The sequence below is a fragment of the Macaca nemestrina genome, chromosome 3, assembly GCF_043159975.1.
Source record: "Macaca nemestrina isolate mMacNem1 chromosome 3, mMacNem.hap1, whole genome shotgun sequence".
Classification (NCBI taxonomy): domain Eukaryota; kingdom Metazoa; phylum Chordata; class Mammalia; order Primates; family Cercopithecidae; genus Macaca; species Macaca nemestrina.
The window spans coordinates 88,023,333-88,049,195 of record NC_092127.1 but is presented as its reverse complement, the minus strand read 5'-3'; the positions used below and the strand labels follow the sequence as shown (position 1 = coordinate 88,049,195).

Genomic DNA, 25,863 nt, shown 5'->3' with positions numbered 1-25,863 from the left:
GCTAATATTCTATAGTAGTCAATTAAAACTTTGATAATCTAGTGGAGACTCTTTTCAGCTGATATACAGCAAAATACATAAAAGAGCTGCTTTGGTTGATGCAGAAAGCTCAGCCCCATGTCAGTATTCCTGGAAATACAAGCTTCTAGCCAACAGTTTGCAAATCAAAGTTCTGTGCTTTCAGAAGACTGAATAATTGCATGGATATTTAGAATCTTACTATTGAAGGGTAATTAGTTCAATGTCTATCTTTGAAGAGTTTCTTCGACTACATGCAGTGTAACTCCTTCCAGGCAGCATCACTCAGGAGGTGTCTAGGCACTGAGTAAAGTCTGCCCGGGTTTTAACACTTGCAGTAAAGGGGAGGCACTTGCACTCTCCTGCAGCTTACTCTGTAGTTAAGCAGAGGCATTCCTTAAGCTTCTACTCTATGGTAATTAGGCATCTTTCTGATTTAAAGAATGTCTTTTGGGATAACCAACTCGGTATTATATCTATCATGACTTCTGATGCTCACCTTTTAAGTTTCTTCAGTCCTTCCTTAAAACAGACTCTCTCTCCTGCTGGGTGTCCATTCTCCCACATGCATTCTGATTTGACAAAGTTGCCCTTTCAAAATTCCATCACCAGACATAGGTACAACAATTCTTTCACTACCTTCTGCCTCCCATTTCTATGTATGCATTTTTTAAGAAAGAAATTTGTTCCAAAAAGTCCTGGTCAGGGGCTTTTCTGGCTAATATTACCTTAAAATATATAAAGAAGTAATATCCATGAAACGAAAGAGCAGCTGTGTTAAGCCTGACAGTGACTCACTGTACAATGGAATGCTGACATTTAACATTATAATAAAAACTGGTATGTTGTTAAGATTGGCAGGCATTTTGTGTGTGTATGTGGAAAAAATAAGAACCTAGAACGGTGAAAGGAACATGGCAGAGGCCTGGTGTTTGAGCAATGAATAAAGTAAAAAGCCACATAACAAGGGAAAACGACATCTCTTCAGTTGCGGAGATCTCAAATTTGTTCAACCCAAGGGGCTTTCAGTTTTGAAGAAACTGGTGGGGCAAACTGAAAGATCTTCTTTTCTAAATGGAGTGTGACAAGAGGGATCCAGTGAGTGAGAGACATGAAGTAGTAGAGTGGAAGTGTGAGACATTTCAGACAGACCATTCCCATGGTGCCTCCTATGGGGCTGACTTCATGTTGGGGACCCTGGTTTCTGGGTAGAAAAATGGATGTGTATTAAAATTTATTTCACATGGATGTGGTGAGGGTGAGAGGGAAGACATGTTTCAGGACAAGGTCATTCTGAGGGTTTCAGCATCACCACGACACCATGTTCTGGGCTGATGCCAAGAGATACTTCCAGCTTTGGCGTCATCCTAAGTCACACACTGTAGATGGGCAGAGATGTTTCTCCTCCTCTCCAGTTTGTTCACCTCATTGCACAAGTTTAGTCTCTGAAGATTTTTCTTTCCTTTCCTCAAATACCATTTAAGGAGAACAGAAGTAGAGGATATTTGAGACAGGAAAAACAGCTGATGCAGGGTCAAATCTAGCTCTTCATTCTTGAAAACACAGTTGAAAATTCAGCACTGAGTTTGAATCCCATGAGAGTGAAGTCACCATGGGGACTGGGTGCAGGAGGACGGGGGACAGGAGGTTGTTTCTGTGTGTATGTCTGTGTCTGTGTGTAACCAGAGGTACACTGGCATGAGCAACTAAAGAATTCTATAGTTTCTCCAAAAGTGAAGGAGGGAAACCTAATAATTGATGGTCTGGAAAGGTTATCCCTTTTGAAAAAATAACTAGTTCTATATCAACCTTTATTGAGAGACCAAACTATTATGGAAAAATACACAGTATTACTTTCCTAACCATTGATCAGAAAGAGCAAGCAATACTCACATCAACTGCTTATTTTAATGTCAAATGTTTATTTCTATGCCATAGTTGCCTCAGCACAATTTGTAAAAGAAAGGAATCCAAAAAATGAATTTTTGTTTAGTCAGGATATTTTCTCTGCAGTTATAAGAAAGAAAATAAACACCATGATACCAGAATCACCATTTCTTTCACATCATTCTAGTAAGTTGCATCTAAATATTTTCCTTGGTTGCCACTTTTTTTAGGATGGAGAAATATCCACAGGAAAAAATGTCTGAATTCATTAAAATAAACTTGGGATAGTCTTTGCCAGACTCTATCTAAAACATCTTTGTTTTGGTATGCTATATCACTAATTGCCATATTTTTATTATTTAATATAACAGGCATACTTTATTATATAAAACAAAGTACACTAAAGATGAACAATGTTAGAAACAAACTGAAATTTGGTGTTTCTTAAATCTTCGGGTGATTAGATAGTAGCTGAAGCGTGGGTATACAAATTTCTTATTAATACAAATGCAACTCTCTTCTGTGATGAAAATGCACTTAGTAGCCTAGTACTTTTTGCTTTAGCAGATAGGGCATCCAATACAACTGAAACAACCTGATAACAAATTAATTTTATTTTTCAATAAAAAGGAATGCTCTGGTTTCTTAACTGGCTCCTTGAGGAAGCCAGAAGATGGCATCTGCTCTTTAAATAGACTTCTCTTATCTGATTTGAGACACAAATCCACCAAGATTCTTACAGTGGAAATAGGCACCACCCCTCAGATCACAAGGCCCCTAGGAAGAAGCCCTGTGGAAATCAGCCTGTGATGTGTGGTGGTGGGCCAGCACCTAGAAGACACGTGGTGGTTGTGCACATAAATCCCTTCAGCGGACTCAGTGGAAGGATGAGAATTCTGTAAGTTCATGCACATTTTATTGAGTAGTAATATAAAATGCTTTTTCTTTTTCATTGTTACAAGTGCATGCTTTGATTGCCAACATGTCAGAAGTCAAATTACAAAGGCAAGGCTTTAGGCTGTAGTGAATTACTTGGGCACTTATACAATTGTTAAAAAATATGAATGGACTTTTGTTGTAGTTGTTTTCAGAATGAACCAGTTGTAACCCGTAACTGATATACAAAGGGAAAAAAGTGAAAAAAGTACATATTTTGTGGCACATGACAGAACAGAACAAAATAACTAAACTGTTATGACATTAACAGTTACCATGCATTTAGAGTTTCACATGTAACTACAAACTGATTATAATTTCACAAGGTTTGCTAAACATGCTAACCATCTACATGTGCACTGACAGGCTTATGTTAAAAACTTTAAAGAATACTCTCCCCTTTAGATTTTTTCAAAGCTTTTTTTTGATTACAAAATTTCAAAGGCATTAAGCATTTTAGAGAATATAAAGTACGCCAGTATACATACATTTCCAGTATATGTCAGACCACTAAGCGCATTACAGTCCCATACAGGCCGATACAGCCATTTTTTTTTCTTAAAAAACATGCATAGGCAGATTTTTTTTTTTTTTACAGAATATAGATGCTTTATCACTGTACTTAATATGGTGTCTTGTTCACTATACTTAAAAATGCACCACTCATAAATATTTAATTCAGCAAGCCACAACCAAGACTTGATTTTATCAACAAAAATCCCTAAATATAAACAGCAAAAAAGATAGATGTAATTATTCCAGTTTTTTTAAAACTTAAAGAAAAGATATTCATTGCCGAATTAATAAGATAAGTGTTATATGGAAAGAAGGGCATTCAAGCACACTAAAGAAACCTGAGGTAAGCATAATCTGTACAAAATTAAACTGTCCTTTTTGGCATTTTAACAAATTTGCAACGTTCTTTTTTTTTCTTTTTCTTTTTTTTTTTTTTTTTAAGACTGCCTAATTCAGTTTATAGCCATTGTCTGACAAGAGTAGCAAAACATTATCAATAAATAGTCCTTAGTTTGTACATCATTTTGTTAAAAATGTTTGATGTCATCCATTTTTAGTGCTGCGACTGTAAACGTACAATAGAATAAGAAATTAGACAAAGTTTTTCATGTCCAGTAACAGAATAAAAGGCCTTTCATTAACCTATCTAGAAGTCCCCAACGCAGTAGGAAAACATGTTCATTCCCCTAACATTGCAGTATATACTAGCATTAGCTTTCTTTTTAAAATTTTTTTCTCTATAAGCATTTTTAAAAGGCATACCCCAAAGAGGTGTTTAATCACCACCCCCACCAAAATATAGTTTATTATCTCTCTCCCTCTTTTTTAATGATAGTGTAAACTGAATCCAATTCCTGGCCCCCAGAGCAAATAAGCTACTGTCAGAGGCAAGAACATCCAACTGCTGATATGCAGCAATCCCCATCATGCCCTGCAGCTCAAAAAAAAAAAAAAAAAAAAAAAAGTGAACAGGAAGTGGTCACTGAATATTGCTGCTATTACTGCCATTGCTGTCCGTGCCGTTAGTCTCTGAGGTGAGAGCCTTGTTGATGGAGTTAAGGTTGGCGTCAGAGGGCATGGCATCTCTGCGAGGCGGCATCCTCTCATTAATTCGGTCTAAGCCCTTGGCTTCCTCGAAGCTAGTGATCTTATGTTGTGGTGAAAATCCTTTGATAGCTAAACAGAAAATCATTAAAAAGAGAAAAACAGGATTATCCAAAGGAAAACAAAAGGCACAGCTGTTGCAGCAGGTGATGTTAGAGATTTCTCAGTGACAGGGAATCCTTCAGTGAAGAACAAAGTGACGGGACCTGCACACCACACAACAGACTCCTTACCATACTCGGAGGTAACCAAAGGTTTGAAAACAGCCAATGTCTCTTGCCAACCAAAATGTCCTCTTGAAGTTATTAAGATGTAAACATTTCTCCTGTCTTCATGAAAGTTTAGATCAAAGAAATTCAAAGTGGACACGTAAAGAGGAAAGCTGCTTTCAGGGACAAGCCTCTAGAACCAGCATCAACTGGCCACATCATTAGCATGATTACTTCATCAAACACCTTAACCTAGACAGGCTGCAGCATGTCCCTCTTTGTATTCTTCCATTGTGCTAGGTAATGGCAAATTCAGTGGAATCAGTATGTCTGCTATACCTAAAAACCTAGTAAAGGGCTTAAAGCAGGAGCTAAAAGGAGCTAGAAAAGGAATTAACTAGGGCATTTCCATGCCATCTCAGAATCCCAGAAAGAACTTCTTGACAAACAACTCAATGATGGCATGACAAAAAATGAAATTATAAACTCCTGTTTCTCCACTCAACTTTGGAAGCATGTGGAGTGAGTGACAAGGTAAGAGAAACTCAAAAAAAATCAAGGTAAGATCACTAGGTAGAAACGTATTATCTGCCCTTCAGCAGCGAACAGGTCAAACTGATGTTCATCTGGTATCCATTACTGCCTAAATGAAAGAAAAACTCAGTAGATCAACGTAGATGTAAGTGATGGTTAAATTATTACAAGGAAAAAATGCCTTTCACAATATTTAGCAAAAATGAATTGAACTGGTTTTGGTCCTATTCAATTAAAACACGGAATCTCAAAGTGGGAATGATACTTGATTTTTTAAAAAAGTAATCTTTAGTGTGCTACAGAGATGGGTAAGGCATTTGTACAAAAATCTTAATGATTTCTTCAGTGAGTACACCAACTGGTGGGCTGCAAATAAAACACATAAATGGGGAACCAATGACATCAGTTTGCTTTACTCCCTGTGAAGTGCAAGCCAGATATTTCAGGGCCAATCACCAATGCTCAATTGGGCTGCATCACCATGGCTGATTAAGGATAATTTCATGGTACCTTTATCCTCCCAATCTTATTTGGGGGAGAAAAAAAAAAAAAGGAAAGCAGTTTCAAGCTGAAATTTACCAGTCACTCCTACGCAAATGTGCAGTGCCTTTTATTAGTATGGATGAGATTCCTAAAAGATATACACAGTCGTTTCAATACTCATTAAACGATAAGAAACAAGTTTCCCCCCCCTCTGCATTTTAAAGGTTAGCATAATGGTGATTAGTCAACTGTGAGAGGAATAAGATGGGGAAATGGGGAAAGACCAAGGCCCAAAGCAAAGCTTGTTAATTCTTCTCTAATTTAGTAATAAATTGCAAAATAATAGAGCTGTCTAACGAGCACCCACCCTGAAAACTAACTCAATTATTTTGATGTACAAAAGAATGGCACGAAGTGGTACTCTACTGGTTTTTTTTTTTCAGACTACTGTGAATATAATTTCATCATAATTAGCAGGTATAAAAGTTTGTCATCATTATCATTTATGAAATGATTTAATTAATTTAAATGATAAAAGTGAAATTTCTAGGTTTTAAAAGCCAATAGGGTGGGAGTGTCAAAATTAAAAATCTAGCGAGAACAATGGATACTTCTGGAATGGGGCTCCATTTCTAATCATTTTTGTCCATCCTGGTATGGAAGAATGTGCTCTGCTGTAGTTGCTGGTCAGACAATGGGTATTAGCAATTTACATTGGTAGTATACTTAACACAACACAGAGTCACAGAAACCACAGAAAACAGCCAAACTATCAACAAGAATGCACACTGCAGATTAGAATTTGCCAAGAGGAATAGAGAATTCCCACATAAATAGCAGTTTATTCACTGCTATTTAGGAAGCAGTTGTATTTTCTCTTACAGTGCTATTGTTTCCCCTACCATACCCAAATCATGTACAAATTGGAAGAGTCTAAAGTGGCACTTTTTATATCATACCAAAGGACCATATATGCACATAATTTTGAGAAAAACAAAAAAATTACCTTGCAAGAACAAAATACAACTGAAGAATTTTGTTTTAAAGGGGAACTTCAAATTATTATTTTTGAAATTTCCAAAGGATATGGTATGTATATTATTAACAACTATTTTGATTATGCACTTCTCTTATAACTATATATTTAAAAAGCAGTCAAGTAAAAAGCAATTACTAAAGGGTCAACTCTACTGTCCTTGAGTAGTGCTAGGACACAGCTGGAGATGGACACTTCTTTATTTCCCCTGCAGCTCCTAGTACTGTGCCTGGCACAAAGCAGACACTCAGTATACATTCATCAATTGAGTGTTACTTGATACTTGCTATTCTTGTTATTGGCCACTTACATAGCCACTAGATGCTTTTGAACTTTTTATAATATTTAGATGGTGTTAATTCTCATACAAATACCAGTAGGTTAAACTTTGATTTAAGATTACCAGAACTGTTCATCTCATGCACAGCTGTCTCATGTTGGAATATTTTTTAGAGACATAAATTAATGTTGAACTACAACAAAGCACTATTTAAATGAACATTTTTTTCCTTTGGCTACAAACTTCTGAAGACTAGAATTAAGATGGCTATTTTTATTATCTTCAGTGCTGCCTGAAAGTGATTTGAGGGAGGGACATGGTTCAGCTCAAAGATTATTGTTTTATAAGCTACTGGTCAAAACAGCTGCCATAACCCCCACCCCACATCATTCAAAATATATAATCCTTTTGTTTTCTGTGATTCTATTATTCATCATATACAAAAGTCAAACATAGCTTTAAGGGAAAGAAACAAACAAACAAACCATAGAAGGACATTTTCCCCTTTAAAGCAAGAACACTTTGGTTAATACTGAGCCACAACTGTTAGCTCAACACCCACACACTCTGTACAAGCTACAGCAAAAAAATGAATACACCCAGCAGAGCCCTTATCTGTTGCAGGTACAACAGAAAGGGGACTGGCCAATTTACCTTCATCAGCCTCAATAGCCTCAACAGTAGCTGAAGAGAAGAAAGGGGGTGCAAAATGAATGAGAAAAATGAGCAGAGGATTTTTTAACTCTAAGAACAAATCAGTGACCATCAAAGGAGCTAAGAGAACTAATGTTCCTGTAAGTGCTAGATTCTGGCACAGACAACAAAACAGAAATGCTAAAAAGAAAGAAAAAAAAATGCCACAGAAATTATAAATTTAATTTATGAGCTGGATACACCTATCTGAATTAAATGCTTTGGTTTTTGCCCACTAAATAAATAACAAACAATTAACCCTTTAGGAAAACACTTAGGAAAATTTCTTTTACATGGACTGAATTATAAGAGATTATGTAAATCTCAACTGTGCTTCTGACTCACACAGAATGCTATAAAACCTCTGCTATGCTTGGTGATTTAGTTTCAAAATGCCAGACAAAATGACGGAAGTTGAAGCAGTGCCACAGTATCAGTGGGCTCATTCAAACTATTTAATATTAAATAGCACTATTTCCTAATGTGATGGAAAAGCAGGGGGATTCAAATTTAAAGAAAAAAAAAATCAGGGTGTCTAAGGAGATAATGCATGTGACTCTTTAAAGATAAACACATCGGGCATGATTAGATTTGGGGGTCGGTGGGTAGGAAGAGTGTGAAGGAAAAATAAAAAAGGAAACGTATGATATAATCTGGACATCTTTTTCCAGCAAGCCCAATTATATTTTCTTTTCCTTAGTGGAATATCCTTTTTGGAAGTAAAATTCTTAAAATGTTACAAATCAAGTGGTAATGTGCCAGTAGTGGCAAAAATTCTATCAGCATTTTAAAAAACAGGCAGCCTAAATACTGAATATACAGAAACAGCATATTTCAGAGGCAGAACTTGAAAAGCCCATTGCTTTATCAGCAATTTTTGTAATAAGGTTAGGGTCTAAACTTTCACTATGTAAATGTATGAGTCTTTCTATGTTATTAAGGTTAGTTTACACTTCCCTAATTAAATCTTAAAACTCCTCTGTAACTCCAAAATGTTTAATATTAAAATTCTACCCCTTGACTTTAATTTGCATTTTTCTTATAATTCAAGATTTTAAAACTACAGCAACTGCAAAATGTGCACTATAACTTACAGTGGATTCTAGATTCCTTATGATAAAAATAGGGAATAGTTATCACCATGGAGAGAGAGTACATAGCAAAGTTGTAAGTAGTTTACCCTTTTAGACAAATTGAAGGGCATCAGGCAATACATTTTGGAGTTGTATCAATGTATGTGGTTTAAAATATACAGTAAGTTTCCAAACCCATATAGAAAGGTTTCAACCCATATGTCTTTTATGTGTATGTGTGTTTGTGTGTGGGTTCAACATAGAAAAACACAAACCAATGGATTTAAAATAAAATAAAACTGAATAACCTAAGGAAAAACACAGGTGAAAATCTGGAAATGAAACAAAGAACTGGAAAAACTTAAGTAATGTAGGTTTAAAAGTAAAGCAAAACATTCAGAATCACACCAGCACTGACATATTAGAACTATGGTACTGCCCACTATTAAATGTTCGAAAGCAAATGTAGCCCACAGTTTCTGATAATACACTTGCTGTGCCTTAAAATGTGCTTATCAGAAACTAGATTTCAGTCAGTTAGGTAGATGGTACATTTTGGACATGTAAATGATCCATTTATGCTAATGTTTTAGTAAGATATTTAATTTGGTAGAAACATTTTTATGTGTGTTTTTTTAAAACTTGTTAAAATAATTCCTAGTGTAAATTTAAAGGGGGCGTTTACTTCTCAATACTATGTATCTTCCTACCTTCACTTAAAAATTTTTGTCTTTTTGTAAAAACTCAAAAGACACTGATTTGGAATACATTCATCTGAAAATAAAGACAATTATTGGGATGCAGCCATGATGTGATCATTCAACAATACTATATTCATGAAGTTGATCACTACTCTTCATGTAGAAGGTTATTAAATAACATAAATGAGAATAGTGAGTCTTCTAGATTGAAGGGCAGGGACAGAAAAGAAAATACAAAAAAGATTTAAGGAAAGATATAGGAAAATAAGCAAGAGGCTGAGAATGTTTTGAAAAATCTTACAGCATATTTTCATTTTCATTTTTTTTCTGTTAAAGCCTCATCTAATAGCAATTTCCTAGTGTTAAAATTGTGGTCTATGATAATAGTTAAAATTGATAAAAAAAAGTAACAAAGGTGAAATAATTTATAGGACTGTGCTGCTAACATGGTAGCCACTAGCCCCCTGGCTTATTTAAATTAAATTTAATACATATTAGATAAAAGAAAACACTTAATTTCTTGGTTATATTCCCTATATGCTCAACAGTCATATGTGCCTTCTGTATAGATACAGAAATTTCCACCATCACAAAAAGTTCTGTTGGATGACACTAGTCTAGAAAGCTACACATTTTAACATAAAATCTGTATTGTAAAGGAAATGTTACTCTTTTTTTCAAAAATGCAGTTCTACTCAGTCTCTTGTTTTCAACTGATAAATCAGCGAAAAGACACATATGGCTTCCGATTTCCATTCAAGAGGATAATGAAATCATCTCCCTAAAATCTAGACTTCCAGGTATATTTTAGTTTTTGTGTGTATGTGTTAATCTCATAAATGAAATGGATAACCAGCATACTTATCAAAAATGTAATTAAAAAGTTGTTTTTGACAACGGAGTGGCTCAAAGTAGTCAAACCTATTGTGCATGTAGGCAACCTAAATGAGCTGTCCTGTAGCTAGGCTGAATACATGTAGATTCACATGGGAATGAGGGAATGGGGGAAAGGTGGAGTAGAGACCATATTCCAGAGAATGAGGGAGCTATTATGTTGGACATGACTGATCAAACTGATTGGGGTTTCAGCCCTTCTGCCAGCTGAGAAGAACTGAAGACCAAGACAGGCTTAAATGAATGAATAAATCAGGGCTCTAATGACACAGCTGACTGTGATGCCCTGGCACACAGTCATACCCATCGGTCTGCTTACCGCTTTGTAGGGTTTGCTTCCCTCCAGAAAGTACTCCGCTGGGGAGCATGCCAGTCGGGGTCAAGCCTTTCAGCGTCAGCACACTCTCACTCTCTTCTCTGGAAGGCACAATGAGGGGTGGCATTAACCTTTAATTTCTTTTGTGCAAAAGAAATGACTCAAAGGAAAAAAAAATGCATATAAGAACCCACATTTCCTTCTATCTTGGCTCTCCGGATCTTTTTTTTTTTTTTTAACATACTTTATTTTAATTTATTTATATACTAGTAATGTTCCATAAACGATTGCTACAATAAAGTTTACATTATCCAATTAGGGAGGTTCAGTTTCTTTTGAGTATCGAAGATAGAGAAAACCATTTTGATTTTGTAATCAGGCATCTCAATGAAAAGTGTTTGTTGTGCATTCTGTATGTTAAAAGTGAGCCATAGTGAATGCTGATGTTAAGTTTTTCAGCCAAGACTCAGCAAAAATAAGAGGAAGTGACTTGATTTGACAGAACAAAAAAATAGAGCATATGGAGATTGAAAAAAAAACTGATTTGTGGATTAGGGAATCAGGAATTACATTCAGTGGACTTTTAGAAATTAAGGAATTTAGTAATTTAGATGTTACATGAAAAACACATAAAATAATGGCAAGTAGCCAGTAAACCTACTGGCAAAATTTCCCAGCCTTTTTTTCTTTTTTCTTCAGTCACTTTCCCCACTGATTTGCTAATATAAAATTATTTTCTTACTCAGCATGACAATTGTTTTACAATCAGTTTTAAGTACATCATTATTTCAATTATATTTATTAATTACTTGACACTATTAATCATTTTGAATTGTTAATCCTCATAATAACCATGACTAAATAACCACTCACTCTTCCACATAGTGATACTGCAATCCTACATAACCAGAAAAAAGTCTTTAAAATACAAATTGTATATATACACACATACACACACACATATATTTGTGTTTACTTACACACACACACACACACACACACACACACGAAGAGAGTTTAGTATGTAGAATTATCTACTCCAAATTTTTATGAAGGTGTCTCACATGACTCAAACAGATTTCCTGAACTTTTCCCCAAGTTCAGTTCTACCACAATCTGTTTTCAACTCAGAAATTAGCAATTCCATCTTTTAGTTACTTAAAAGGATCACTCTTTAACTCTTTTTATCCTAATTCCATATCCATTATATCAGCAAATATTGAGGGCTCTGCCCTCAAAATATTTCTAGTTTAACCAGTTCTCACAAAGCTACTACCTCATCTCTTTTGACAACAGCTTTGTTGAGATATAAACTTGGCATAGAATTAACCTAAAGTGTTAGGATTCAATCAATGGTCTTGAATATATTCACAGAGAGGTACAGCCATCACCATAATCAATTTTAGAACATTCTCATTACCCCCAAAAGAAATTTCATACCTATTGAGCAGTCACTCCCTATTTCCTTCAGCCCTGTATCACTTCCAGTCACTTTCTGTAGATTTGTTTCTCTTGGACATTTCATATAAATAAAATCATACAAAATACAGCCTTCTGTGACTTCCCTCTTTTGCTCACCACCAGTATCACCTACCTGGATTGCAGGAGCCTTCCAAATAGTCTCTCTGCTCCATCCGAGTCACACTCTTGCCCCCTCCTCCCACAGCTGTTCTCAGTATGGCAGCCAGGGTGAGGCCTTCCATACCTATGCCAAATCCTGTCACTTGTGTATTCAGAACTCTCTAATGGCTTCTCCTCTTCTGATGGGTGAAAGGGAGGTTTCACAAAGGCCTTAAAATAAACTAGCTACCCCACACTCTCCTGTTCGCACCCATCTCTTGGTCTACATTTCCTACCAACGTCCACTTTCCTTAGACATACCCAGCACACTCCACCGAGGGGCGCTGCACTTTTTTGTCATCCTCCTCCCGTGGCATCTGTGCGGCTCACTCCCACTCTGCCTTCTAATCTTTGCTCCAATATCGCCTTCTAAGCAAGGACTTCCTTAGGAATGCCATTTAAAATAATAATCCCTTTTTCTACTCCTTCTCCCTTTGCCTATTTTATCTAAGGCACTTATCACCCCTGAAAAACGATACGGTGTGTTTACTTCCCTACTTCTGGTCTCCTGCCCACTCCATTCCCCTCCCGCCGTTCCCCGCCCCTCTGCACCCCCCAGCTAGACAAGACTCATGAGAGCAGGGGTTCTTGTCTGCTTTAATCACTGCTGCATCCACAGCACCCAGACTAGAACAGTACCTGGTACATAGCTCACATTTCAAAAGTATTTGCTAAAAATAAAACAGTAAAAGTTGAATGGAGAATGGAAATGTTAATCCATATTTTAGATTTCTGTATCCTCTACTGCAAAGTTTACTTAAAAATAATAGGTTTGGCCGGGCGCGGTGGCTCACGCCTGTAATCCCAGCACTTTGGGAGGCCGAGGTGGGCGGATCACGAGGTCGTCAGGAGATCGAGACCATCCTGGCTAACACAGTGAAACCCCATCTGTACTAAAAATGCAAAAAATTAGCCGGGCGTGGCGGTGGGCTCCTGTAGTCCCAGCTACTTGGGAGGCTGAGGCAGCAGAATTGCGTGAACCCAGGAGGCGGAGCTTGCAGTGAGCCGAGATCCCACCACTGCACTCCAGCTTGGGCGACTGAGCAAGACTCGTCTCAAAACAAACAAACAAACAAACAAACAAACAAACAAACAAAAAGTAGGTTTGATGGCTGGGCGCCGTGGCTCATGCCTGTAATCCCAGCACTTGAGGAGGCCCAGGCGGGCGGATTACGAGGTCAGGAGATCGTGACCACCCTGGCTAACACAGTGAAACCCCGTCTCTACTAAAGACTACAAAAAATTAGCCAGGCGTGGTGGTCGGTGCCTATGGTACCAGCTACTGGGGAGGCTGAGGCACGAGAATGGCGTGAACCCAGGAGGCGGAGGTTGCAGTGAGCCGAGATTGTGTCACTGCACTCCAGCCTGGGATACAGAACAAGACTCCGTCTCAAAAAAAAAAAAAAATAAATAAAATAAATAAATAATATAATAATAATAATAGGTTTGAGATAATTATTGTTTATTTTCATGCAGGTGTTTCAAACTTTTTAAGCTTCTGTGGTCTGTCAAACCACTAGAGGTCTCCTGAAGAAATATATTGAATGATAATATGATTTGGGAAAATTGTGAGTATCTCTAAAGAACGAACACAATTTTCCTTTACATTCACATTCAAAATATGGGTTTTGCCTCATGAGTGATTAGAATTCCTACATACACCAAGAATCTTTGTGTCAAATCCCGCATCAAACACGGGACTCAGGCTGGGCACCGTGGCTCACACCTGTAATTCCAGCACTTTGGGAGGCAGACCTGGGCGGATCACTTGAGACCAGGAATTTGAGACCAGCCTGGCCAACATGGCGAAACCTCATCTCTAGTAAAAAATGCATAAAAATTAGCTGGGTGTGATGGCATGCTCCTGTAATCCCAGCTACTTGGGAGGCTGAGACTTGAGAATTGCTTGAACCCAGGAGGTGGAGGTTGCAGTGAGCCAAGATCGTGCCACTGCACTCCAGCCAGAGCGAAAGAGTGAGACTGTCTCAAAAACAAAACAAAAAACAAAAAACCCCCCAAAACACGGGACTCATCAAACAAACAATTATAACCCACAATGCTCTGAGAAAGCCAAGTAAATTATTAGCTTTTTACCTACAAAAATTTTCCGGTAATCTGAAGTATTCTTTTTAATCTTCAAAATTTCTTCAAAATTTTAATTTTGTACCAACAGTAGAAAAACCTTTCTGGGAAATCACATCTTTGTGGGGGTCACACTCAGGCTAACATCCCAGTCATAAGACTGATGTTGGGACATCATTTAATTTTCTTGGGCTTCAGTTTTCTTCTCTATAAAATTACATCTGTAATTATGGGATTTCTATGAAGATTAAATGATACACTGTTACAAAAGCCCCAGCAAAGAAGATGGTCATTTTCCTTCCTTCCTTGCTCTTTTTTTCTTTCTTGTTCAACCATATTCCTTACTTCCCTTAATTGTGACTGCCATTCCTGCCTCACGCGGAAGCCATGCCCTCAATGGTTTCTAGCAGCTTCTTCATTTTTCAATTCCAACTCTCTCTGTTGAGTTCTCATTCAAACTGGTAATCTCTGCAGTAATTTCCTCTGATGACCATGCCCTCCTTCCTGAAAGACTCTTTGCCCTAGGTGTTATAATGCTTTTTTTCCTGCTTCTCCTTCTCCTTCTCTGACATCTTCTCAGTTCCTAGGCTGATCTTTTTCTTCTATCTCCAGACCTATGTTTTCTAATATGTAGGCCCCAGCTACATGTGGCTGTTAACCACTTCAGACATGACTAGTTGAATTAAGACGTGCTGTAAGTGTAAAATACACATGGGATTTCAAAGACTTAGTACAAAAATATGAATAGAAAATGTCCCTTTAATAAGTGTTATATTGATCAAATGTCAAAATGGTAAAATTTTGGATATTTGTGTTAAACAGATTATATTATAATAATCAATAATTTGTTTCTGTTTCTACCCCTTTTACTGTGGTTTCTAGAAAATTTAAAATGATAGATGTGGCTCACATTTTATTTCTATTGGACAGCAATGTTCTGAAGAATTCTTTATTCTCCTCCTCTCACCTTTCATGCCCTCCTTTAGCAAGACCATCAGCTTACGTTACTGCACTCATCTCTGTGTTGTTTACTCTTGTTTGCATTTCTCTTTCCCTTCCCTCCTTCCCTTCTTTCTTCTCTCTCTTTTCTTTCTTTCTCTCTCTCTTTCTCTCTTTCATAGAGTCTTGCTCTGTTGCCCAGGCTGAAGCGCAATAGTGCAATCTAGGTTCACCGCAACCTCTGCCTCCCAGGTTCAGGCAATTCTTCTGCCTCTTCCTCCCAAGTAGCTGGGATTACAGGCACGCACCACCTTGCCTGGCTAATTTTTGTATTTTTAGTAGAGACGGGGTTTCACAATGTTGGTCAAGCTGGTCTCAAACTCCTGACCTTGTGATCCGCCCAGCTCGGCCTCCCAAAGTGCTGTGATTACAGGCATGAGCCACCACACCTGGCCTCTTATGTCTGCATTTCTAACCCTCACCTCTCTCTGAACCTCCAGGGCAGAATTTCTGAGTGCCTCTACATAAATGCTCTGCCAAATTCAACACATCCTACTCTTCCCAATAAATACCTGTTGGATATTTAAATTGAAAAATACTTCCTCTTCCTTAGACAATGGCATCCTATCCATGGCACAGACTGGAACCTCTGTAGAATATTCTGGAATATTTCCTCTCTCCTGTAGCCTCTCACATAGGTAAGGGTTCTCATGGCCAACACCGGAAATCTATTCTGGCTAATTTTAACAGGAAAGAGATATATTAAAGGTATTAGAGAGTTCACAGATCCAGAGAACTGGGCTTTGATGCTCTGTAGCTGGGAAGAGTAATAGTACCAGTCCACACTGTGGGGTGGGCTCCATGAAAGGCTTGCCACTGATGTTCATAGCCAATGCCAGAGCTCATACTAATGCTGTGTAGTTAGCTCCCAAAATGCTGAGGTGGAAGCTCTTCCATTGCTGGCCCATGAGATTCCACACCTGACTGGACAATTGCCGTCCTGCCTTGATGCCTCCTCATGATGCTCAATTTGAAACAAAGCCTTACTTACATGCATTTATCTGACTGGCGAATCCTAGGCAACAGGTTTGTATTTTATCTGCAAGGACTGCTAAAGACAGTTTTCTGGTTCCCTGATAACGTTGCACATTTCCAAAATGTAGGAAACATGTTGGGCAAGTATATCTGACAAATTTGTACCACATTCCACATTCATTAGTGACGTTCTGTTTTCCCAAATTCCTTGTGTTTGTTCTTTCCTTTGCACTTCTCCTCCCATAGCCTGGTCCAGCCTTTTGCTAGGATTACTTCAAAAGCTTCCTAAATGTTTTTCTTTTTTTTTAAATTTACATTTTATTTTATATTTATTTACATTTTTGGTTATCCATATGTCACCTTGCTAGCCAATCTTCACGCTGCGATTAACATGTTTAGTGAAACATGGGTTAGAGCATGCCTCTAATCTCATTAAAGTAATTCTACAACTCCTGATTGCCTACACACACAAAAATTAAATGCCTTAACATGCTATTCAAAGCACTCAAGGATATGGACTTCAATATATTTTCAGTCTCTTTTTTAACTAGATTCCTCACTCACCTTCATGTCTTTTGCTAGTCAGTCCTTGAATATACTTAGAATTCATTACTAGATTACTAGTATTGCTAGAATTTATACTAGACTACATAGCAGTTTTGAGTAAGACTCTCCTTAGTGTTGCTCCCCAACTGAGTGAGTTGGGACACTGCTTAGCCTCTCTCAGATTCAATTTCCTCACAGGAAAGTGAAGTCACCACAACCTTGCAAGCTTCCTGTGTTGATTATTGTCAAATGTGCAAAACATGGGGCATGAACCTGGCACTTAGTAAGTGTCCCATAAAAGGAGGCCATTGATATTGCTGTTAGGATTGTGCGACTGTGCTCCTGATAATTTTTCCACTTCCAGGAATGCCTTCACCACATTCCTCCCTGTCCTGGAATCAAGCCTATCCTTCACAGCACTCCTCCAACTTTAACCTCTTTATGAACATTCCAGTCAGGAAACACAAGGTTCCTTCCTGTCTAATGCCACAGCAGGACATCTATTCATGTAGTTAGCACACACTTTATTTTCTTATGTTAGTTTATTATCTATCTAGCTGGCATTCCAATTTGGTATCTAGATTGCCTAATTCAGTGCATGGTATACAGTTAATGCTCAATCATTACTTACTAAGCTTAACTTACTTTTTTTCTAGATAAGATCTCTCTATATTCTGCATATGTGCTATGGATGCTTTTATTATAGAAAAACAATAAGATATAGCTTGCTTCAATTTTTCTATGAACATGTGCAATTTTAAGTCAAGTCACTGATCACTGGGTTCAAATAGTCCATTTATCATGGGATAGTCATGGAAATTCTAGAGCTGTTTTTACTTTCCCTCAGAGACTTCAGACAGAACAAGAAATAAAAGCATTATTGGTAAATCTGAGGCACAATAAATAAGCAAGTGTTTACTCAGAGTTCCAATTAAGCTTATGACCTTCATATATGCCTTTGTTCCCACAGAACATTTTTCCAGCCATACAGGTCTCCTTGTGGTCCTCAAAACTGCCAGTTTTGTCTTTACTTAAGTATCTTTGCACTTGCTATTTTCTTTGTCTTGAACTCCCTTACCCCATTTCTTCATGAAGGTCACCCATGCTTGCCCAAATACCATTACTCAGAAAGTTTTTTGTTGACCACACACTAAAAGAAGTTCTTTATCTCCCACTTGCTCCATCTCTACATTGCTTTATTTCTTTTCTCCATGGTACATAATGAATGCTTTAAGTTTTACTATATTTACTTATGGCATGAATGAATAAACCCTGAAAATGTAGTTGGAAACGTAGAGCAATAGAGCAAAGGTAGCCTCATTCGGTAACAGAAGGGAGCAATGATGCTCTATTTTCAGCCTGCACACAGCTTGTCGTGATTGTGCTGGCTACCACAGAGTTCTCATTGTCTTTGATGTGGTGTCTCTGAGAGCATGATAATGCTTTTCATCCTTCTCATGGCTCCCTCTTTTGGCATTAAGTCATTCAGTTACTCTTTAGTGACTGTACCAGGAAGAGGAAGAGGATAGAAATAGCAAGAGGAGAAATCAAAAGAGCCAGTGTCAATACTCTATGAGAAAGAGTTGGGGCAAAAATTTGGCAAAAAATTAGATTATTAAATTATCCAATTGTAGATGTAATATTTCCCAAGGTGTTCCTATTTACTCGTTAATATGTATCATTTTGAATTGACTGTATACTCCTAACATATAAATATATCACATTTTAAAGTAATCTTCTGAAGAGAAATGTTATGTTGTATTATTTAGAAATAACTAGAGTGAGTTTCCTTCAAGAAAACATTTGTTTTCTAAATTAATGCTTAATAATGATTCATAATCTATTTACAAAATATACTACTATATGGAAATTGAAACATAGTAATTTCTTCTCTCAATAATTAGAATAATATAGATTCACATGAATAGCTCTATGGTTGAAGTTCATTTCCTAGAAATCTAGTGAAATGTGTCTGATAAATGCATCTTTCACCACAGAACCAGAATGAAAAACAAAACAAAAAAAATCACAATAGCTTTTCCTGTTTCATAAGATGTTCAACCTATTGTGAAATCAATGTTTTAAAGTCCTATAGCAAATAGAGGAATAAAATGTGATGCAATTCATTTTGAGACTTTCTTAACAGAAATAATTTAGTAGATTGCAATTTAACTAAAAGAGTGAGAAACAGACAATTTCTCATTCAATTTTTCTCAATTTTTAATTTAAAAGGAAAAAAAAGACAAATATTCTCTAGTAAAATATTTAAATTACCAGATGAAAGTATTAAAGTATTTATTAGGTGACACATTATAAAATTTGAAACAAAAACAGAGGACGAATGCACCCACCTGAGCACTGAGAACACTCTGGCCATTTTGCCTATTGCTCGGATCTTGTTCCTTATCACCTCCTTCCGGGCTGCAGCTGTTGCACCTGTATTTTCAAACAGAGTTCAGGGGTCAGTGATTTTATCTAATTGCAATTGATTTTACAAATTTATACATACATCAGACTCCAGTAAGCAAAATCAGGTTTTTTTTTTTTTTTTCCTTAAGAGGATTTATCCGTAAATCAAAGTTGAAAATTTAAGCTTTTGGCCACCAATACTAGGATGTGATTTTTGAGAAGTCCCCATACTTTTGAGATATCAGGGGGGAGGTGAGTAAGAAGCTAACTGGAAAATCACTGAGCAGAGGGGTAGGTTCCTATCCTCCTTTTCTAATTGACTTTCCCTTTCTTTTCTATTTATACAGAGACCATGCATTGGGAGGAAGAGTTAAGTGCCTTATCACCATCTTCTATTCATTTGCAGTCTCCATGCTGGGAAAACTACTTTAGGAAACTGCTTTTCCAAAAGTTCTCCTTTGATATGATTAAACTAGGAAGTCTCTTAATTCCCTATCTGCGTTGCAACATCATTCATAATTATTTGATGATGACTGTTTGAGCACTTGATACTCTTTCATATTCTGGTTGGTTCATGAGTTCTAGAGAAAAGAGTAGAGAACTGCTAAATTGGATTTAGTAAGAGACAATGACACCATGGTTTGCATTTTAGTACTATTTTTGAAATTTATGCACGGTTTTTCCAGGTAAGTTTTACCACTTGTTACATTTTCCAAATTAAAAAAAGTAATTACATAGATTATTGTTACAAATAAATATATTTTAAAATAATGTTGTAAAATAATACTTTAATGAACCCATTTTATTCTTTATTTAATTCCCAAGGTATACTGGAAGAAGTATAAAACAGAAAAAATACCTCTCAATTTGTTGTTGTTGTTTGGTTTTGTTTTTTTTTTTTTAAAAGATGGAGTCTCGCTCTGTCGCCCAGGCTGGAGTGCAGTGGCGCGATCTCGGCTCACTGCAGCCTCCGCCTCCCCAGGTTCAAGTGATTTATCCTGCCTCAATCTCCCAAGTAGCTGGGACTACAGGCATGTGACACCACACCCAGCTAACTGTTTTTGCATTTTTAGTAGAGACAGGCTTCACCATGTTGGTCAGATTGGTCTCAAACTCCCGACCTTGAATGACCCGCCTGCCTCAGCCTCCCAAAGTGCTGGGATTACAAGTGTGAGCCACCACACCTGGCCAAGATTTTTATAATCCAAGGTAAAATGGATAAGTTATCCTTTTTATACATTATGTGGGATTTTATAGAAAGCATTAACACAGGCAGATCATCTAATTCCACTGCTTCTAATAGATACACAATAGAATATTCTTTTCAAATAATAACAGAAATGTTCCTAATCCAACTGAACAGTCGAAGTCACGTAATTTGCTCAGGGACTATAGATGATAACTGGTATGTGTTTTGGTTTTTTATTATAATTTGTGATAACAGCAAGCTTTCACAGAATGGTTTTGAAAAAAAGATTTCTACTGTTTCCCTTAGAGGGCTTTTATGAACGCCATTTGGAATCTTGTTGATTGTATTGATCAAACAATTAATATGCCAACATTTCCACGAGAAAGAAAACTTGTACCAACACACACAATTTTGAAATGGCTAGAAAAAAAGGCCTTTGCTTTTTTTTTCTCTCTCCTTCCACTCCAAGAAAGTGAAAACATAATGGATCACTTTCTTTGCCTGGGTGCGTAATCTTTCAGAGGTGATGCTAACACAAACCCATCTCATAGGTGCATGGGTGTTCCCCAGAGGGTGTATGAAAACCAGCAAGCTGGCTTCCTTCCACCTTCCCTCTGACCTGAAAGCAGCCTACATGTATGTCCATTTCATCCTCTCTTGTGGCAACCATGCCATGGCAGGCACCTTTCAACACATCCAATGGGTAGGACTTATTATTGCCAGCTATTCTACCTGCAAATGGGTAGAATAGGTTTCCATCTATGTGGGAGAGAGCTGTTCTCCAACCCAGCTATTCTGATAATAAGCAAAACCACGGGTCTCATTCACTATCAGATCCTTGAATTATTAATTAGTCTCTTGGCCAGAACAATGGAGAGGAAAATAGGGTGTGTGCAGGATCCCTGCCTCTAATCGTATTCTGATTTTGTAACAATATTAATTGTCTATGATTTGTAATTAAGATTATACATCAAATTCTGCTCTGGAGACCATCTAAAACTGAATTCTCTGTGCTTGGATTTTAGATGATTAATGAACAAGAGATCATCAAAAGATTTTTTTTTAAGTGGGATGGTTAATAGTCCCCTTAGGGTGGTCTTCCTATACATATATATATTTCAGTTACTCCATTTGATGATGCTTTCAGTATAACATTGTCCTATTACTACTCTATGTTTAAAATTCCCTACCTCAGCTGACCTGTGAACTCAAGGGTCATGATGTGCTGAGTAAGGGAAAAGATTCTGGCCCTCTCCAATAGACAATATGGCCAGATCATGAAATCAATCCAATGAACACGAAGAATGGAAATTGTGGGAGAGCTCCAAAACTGGTCACTATATTTAGAAGCACAAGAAAAGCAGCAAGGAGTGGCCAAGATGTCTAGAAATAAAATTTCATGTATTTAACAGAGGTGAGAGGGGTAACACATAAAATCAATTAAGTAAAAATATATATGAAGAATAATCTCACAGAACATTTCTGATAAAAAACTTGTAAAAACCTTAACTAGAGAAATGAAAAGTAAAAAGTTGGAAAAGGAGGGAAATAAATTATGTAGAGCTGTGCTTCTTAGCTTGGTGTAAGCTGATGATCAGAAAAATGCTCAAATACATACTCAATTTTAAATGTAAAATGAACATTCTCACAGTCAGTATACTATTCCTTATATTTTCAGATCAAATGAATGATTAGAGAGCATATAAAAGATATTCTACTTTATATATATGCAGTTGTGCTCCCCATAAACTGTGAATCGCAACACACTCTAGCACTTTTCTTAATTAAAAAAAACAAACAAACCTCTCTTTTAAAAATTTCTCAATAACCCAGATAAGGAGTTTTATTATCCCTCTTATAAAATTGGAATATATTTACACAAAAAGTAAAATAACCTGACCATGGACAGTAAGAAGAGTCATTAAACTATTCTCTGAATCTTTTATCCTGAAAAGTACCTTTAATCTTTTCAATATAATCAAATCAAAATGAGCTCTAACCACACATACATAACCTCACATACAAAGATTTAAAATATTGAAATAAAATATCTGGATTGATGTGTAATTCAATCTAAAGGAGCTGAACAATAGCAGGAGAGAATTAAGTTCAGATGTAAATGGTCTAGTATACTAAGTATTGCTATTCCAGGTTTTCGGTATTTTCCAGAGATCATTAAAATTCTTTTTCAAAAACTTATTCCATTTCAAATCCTCACAGTCCATAATTAAACAGAAATATCAAGAATAAGTACATGTTTTTCAGAATTTTGCTACCTGCAACATGCAAAGATAATGTCATATTAAACATTCTTGGTACTGTTCTATTTACGTTGTGAAAATGTACCACAGTAGCTCAAATTAAAATTCAGTATATAAAATAATGAAGACACATAAAATACCTTTTACATGAAAACTGTGATAATTTCTTCCCATTGAAAAAAACATATAATCACTTATTTCAACTTGGAAGTCCAAAACTGAAAGGTAGTATTTCATATGTTAGAAAAAAATAGCAATTTTAAGTAAAATTTCATTTTGTATTTCTATTCAAATAATATTCACCACTTTTTTTGGCCTCTCCTTTCAACTTTTTAAGTTCTGATCTTCTTTTATGCCTAGGGTATCATGCTACTATTTCCAGATTCTAAGCAACCCTGAAAACTCAAATTTTGCTCAACATGGGGGAGGCTAGTATGCAGACCAAGGGGATCTTTAAAGATTTGCTTTTAATACATTTCCTTCTTGCCTTTAACTTAGCACCTTACTGACTTTTTCTCATGAAGTTTTAAGATATCTATGGCAAATGGCCTTCTAAGTGAGTGTTGCAACCCCACAGGGTAGATTTCAGCCTTAAAAAGGAACTGGAAAAAGGCATTTGCACCACAGAGAGTGGGGGCAAGTGCTTGGCTGAAGAGAGATTCTTACCACCTGGGGTATCTGCCACACATTATAGATGTTGGCTCTGACTTCCAGCTCAGTTACCACTGTGGAGCTACTACTGTGAATTCCTCAGTTACACCTGAATTAGTGGTGTGCAGAACGTGTTATGTAGAGTTCAAATTAACATCCAAATCAGTCATTCATCAAATATTCTTGTGACTCCTTTACTATACAGCCTGCCATGTGCTAGCAACAGAAGTATGAATGAGGCATTGTCTCTGCTTTTGGAGATCACGTGAACAACAATAGATCATGACAAATATTATATTGAAAGTAGCAGTGGTACACTGGAGCTGGCTTCTGTCAGCTGGTAAGAGGATACTGAGTGTGTCCCTTCTTAACTCCATGGTCAGTAATTTCTTTCTCTCTCTCTCTCTCTCTCTCTTTCTCTCTTTTCTTTCTTTCTTTCTTTCTTTCTTTCTTTCTTTCTTTCTTTCTTTCTTTCTCTCTCTCTCTCTCTCTGTCTGTCTTTCTCTCTCTCTCTCTCTCTGTCTGTCTTTCTCTTTCTTTCTCAGTCTCTCTCTCTCTCTCTCTCTCTCTCTCTCTCTCAAAGGAGTCTCACTCTTTTGCCCAGGCTGGAGTGCAATGGCGATCTCGGCTCACTGCAACCTCCACCTCTCAGGTTCAAGCAATTCTCCTGCCTCAGCTTCCTGTGATTCTCCTGCCTCAGCCTCCCAAGTAGTTGGGAGTACAAGTGCCTGCCACCATGCCTGACTAATTTTTGTATTTTTAGTAAAGACAGGGTTTCACCACACTGGCCAGGCTGGTCTCAAACTCCTGACCTCAGGTGATCCACCTGCCTGGGTCTCTCAAAGTGCTAGGATTGCAGGCATGAGCCACCATGCCCGGCCCATGGTCAGTAATTTCATGTTGGTAGCTTCAAATCAGCTGTGGGGGAAACATTTATACCACGAAAATCTGCAAATGCTACAAACCAGGGCCATTTTCCCTGGGAGGACAGGTGCAAACTGCGTGCAGGTAGAAGAAAACTTTTCAGTGAAATGGTGACAGTCAAGGATCTTGAAGTATACATAAACACCAAAGAGAAAGAAGAATGGCATTCTCCATGGAGGTTTTTTAAATGTGTAAAGGCAGCAAAATTCCACATTATGTTCAGATGATGGGTAAGGAGTTTGATGTGAATGAAGTTTGAGTAAACTCGGATGATGGTAGGCTGGGAAAGAAGCAGGAAATGCCTGGGCTAACCTGTAAAGGCTTTAGCATAGTAGTACATGCAAACAAGAAGTTTAGATATTAGCATATATGCAATTGACTTAAATAAAACTTACTTTGCCAGATACCAAAAAAGAAAGAAACTCTTAGATTGCTGGATGAGTAGAGACAGATATGTGATAAAGCAAATATAGTCAATTGTTAGCTATAGAAAGTTAAGTAATGGGTATCTAAACACTAACTATACAGTTCTTCAAACTTTCCTGTATGTTTAAAACATTTTGTAATAAAATGTCAAAAAATGAAACTATACTTGGAAGAAATTTGGTTTTGTGGGGAAAGAAAAATAGCAGCTTTGGGGAGAGAAGTCTCTAGGTCCTGCCCTGCCCTTCCTTTATGTAATCGGGGAGGATGCAGGAGCTTGCTGAAAAAGGTAATGAATACTTCTCACTGGAGTTACATTCTCCCCATCTTTCTTCTTCACCAAATCCAGGAGAGAGCTGAACTGGCAAGATTTTGTTTTAAAAGTCTAATCGAAGAGATTCTTATTAGTTTCAACACATTTTTACAACTGTAAGAAATAAAAATGACCAGTTATAAAAATTATACTTAAATATCTTCTGAAAAGAAATATTTTTACATTAGAATGTGAAAAAACTGCTTTTAAAAATTGTTATTGTTATTGAGTTGTATTTTATTGGATAGAAACACTAGCAGACCTTTCCCAATTCATCATTATATTGGCCACAAACTTTTTGTTATCATTTTGGTTTCTTTCTTTATAGGACATTTTAACTAATACAAGTGCATCCACATCATATGTATTTCAATGAACTATACATAAAAAAGTATATGTATACTAAAAGTTTTTGTATGTTTTAAAAGGAAAGATATGTCTTTAAAATTATATTTTGGGGGTAGACTTCAAATGTTTTCAAATGTTTAATCCAAAATCTGAGAAATTTTTTTTTTTACCACTCACCACTTCCAAATTTGTTAAAACTTAACAAAGTTCATCCCTATTCTACTTGAAAATAAAATTTTTATCATGGGTAAGTATTATTAAACAGAGTTTCAATGTTCCTTCAGATTTTATTCTTTGCCAAACAGAGCAATTACTGAATTTGAATAAAATCTCTTTATGAAAGCATAAAGTGTTGAGATCATTAATATCTTTTGTTGTGCTATATTAAAGATAAAAATGGGTGTTGTGTCCATCCAGACTCAGCACCTTTGAAATAGAAGATA

General features: G+C 36.8%; 1 protein-coding gene across 6 annotated transcripts in view; it reads right to left on the bottom strand.

The window, feature by feature from the left end:
* Positions 1-1,920: 1,920 nt before the first annotated feature.
* LOC105486352 (protein phosphatase 3 catalytic subunit alpha) overlaps positions 1,921-25,863 on the bottom strand; it is a 337,248-nt gene continuing 313,305 nt past the window's right edge. For 4 of the 6 annotated variants that reach the window (XM_071093251.1, XM_071093249.1, XM_071093248.1 and 1 more), the window contains 4 exons: positions 19,254-19,338; positions 10,684-10,781; positions 7,658-7,687; positions 3,718-4,533 (listed from right to left, as the gene is read on the bottom strand). In XM_071093251.1, coding sequence (XP_070949352.1) covers positions 4,337-4,533; positions 7,658-7,687; positions 10,684-10,781; positions 19,254-19,338 — 410 coding nt within the window. In that variant the 3' untranslated portion in view covers positions 3,718-4,336. Of the gene's footprint in view, positions 4,534-7,657; positions 7,688-10,683; positions 10,782-19,253; positions 19,339-25,863 lie in introns of all 6 variants that reach the window. The other 2 variants (XM_011749206.3, XM_011749207.3) reach the window with 2 other exon arrangements.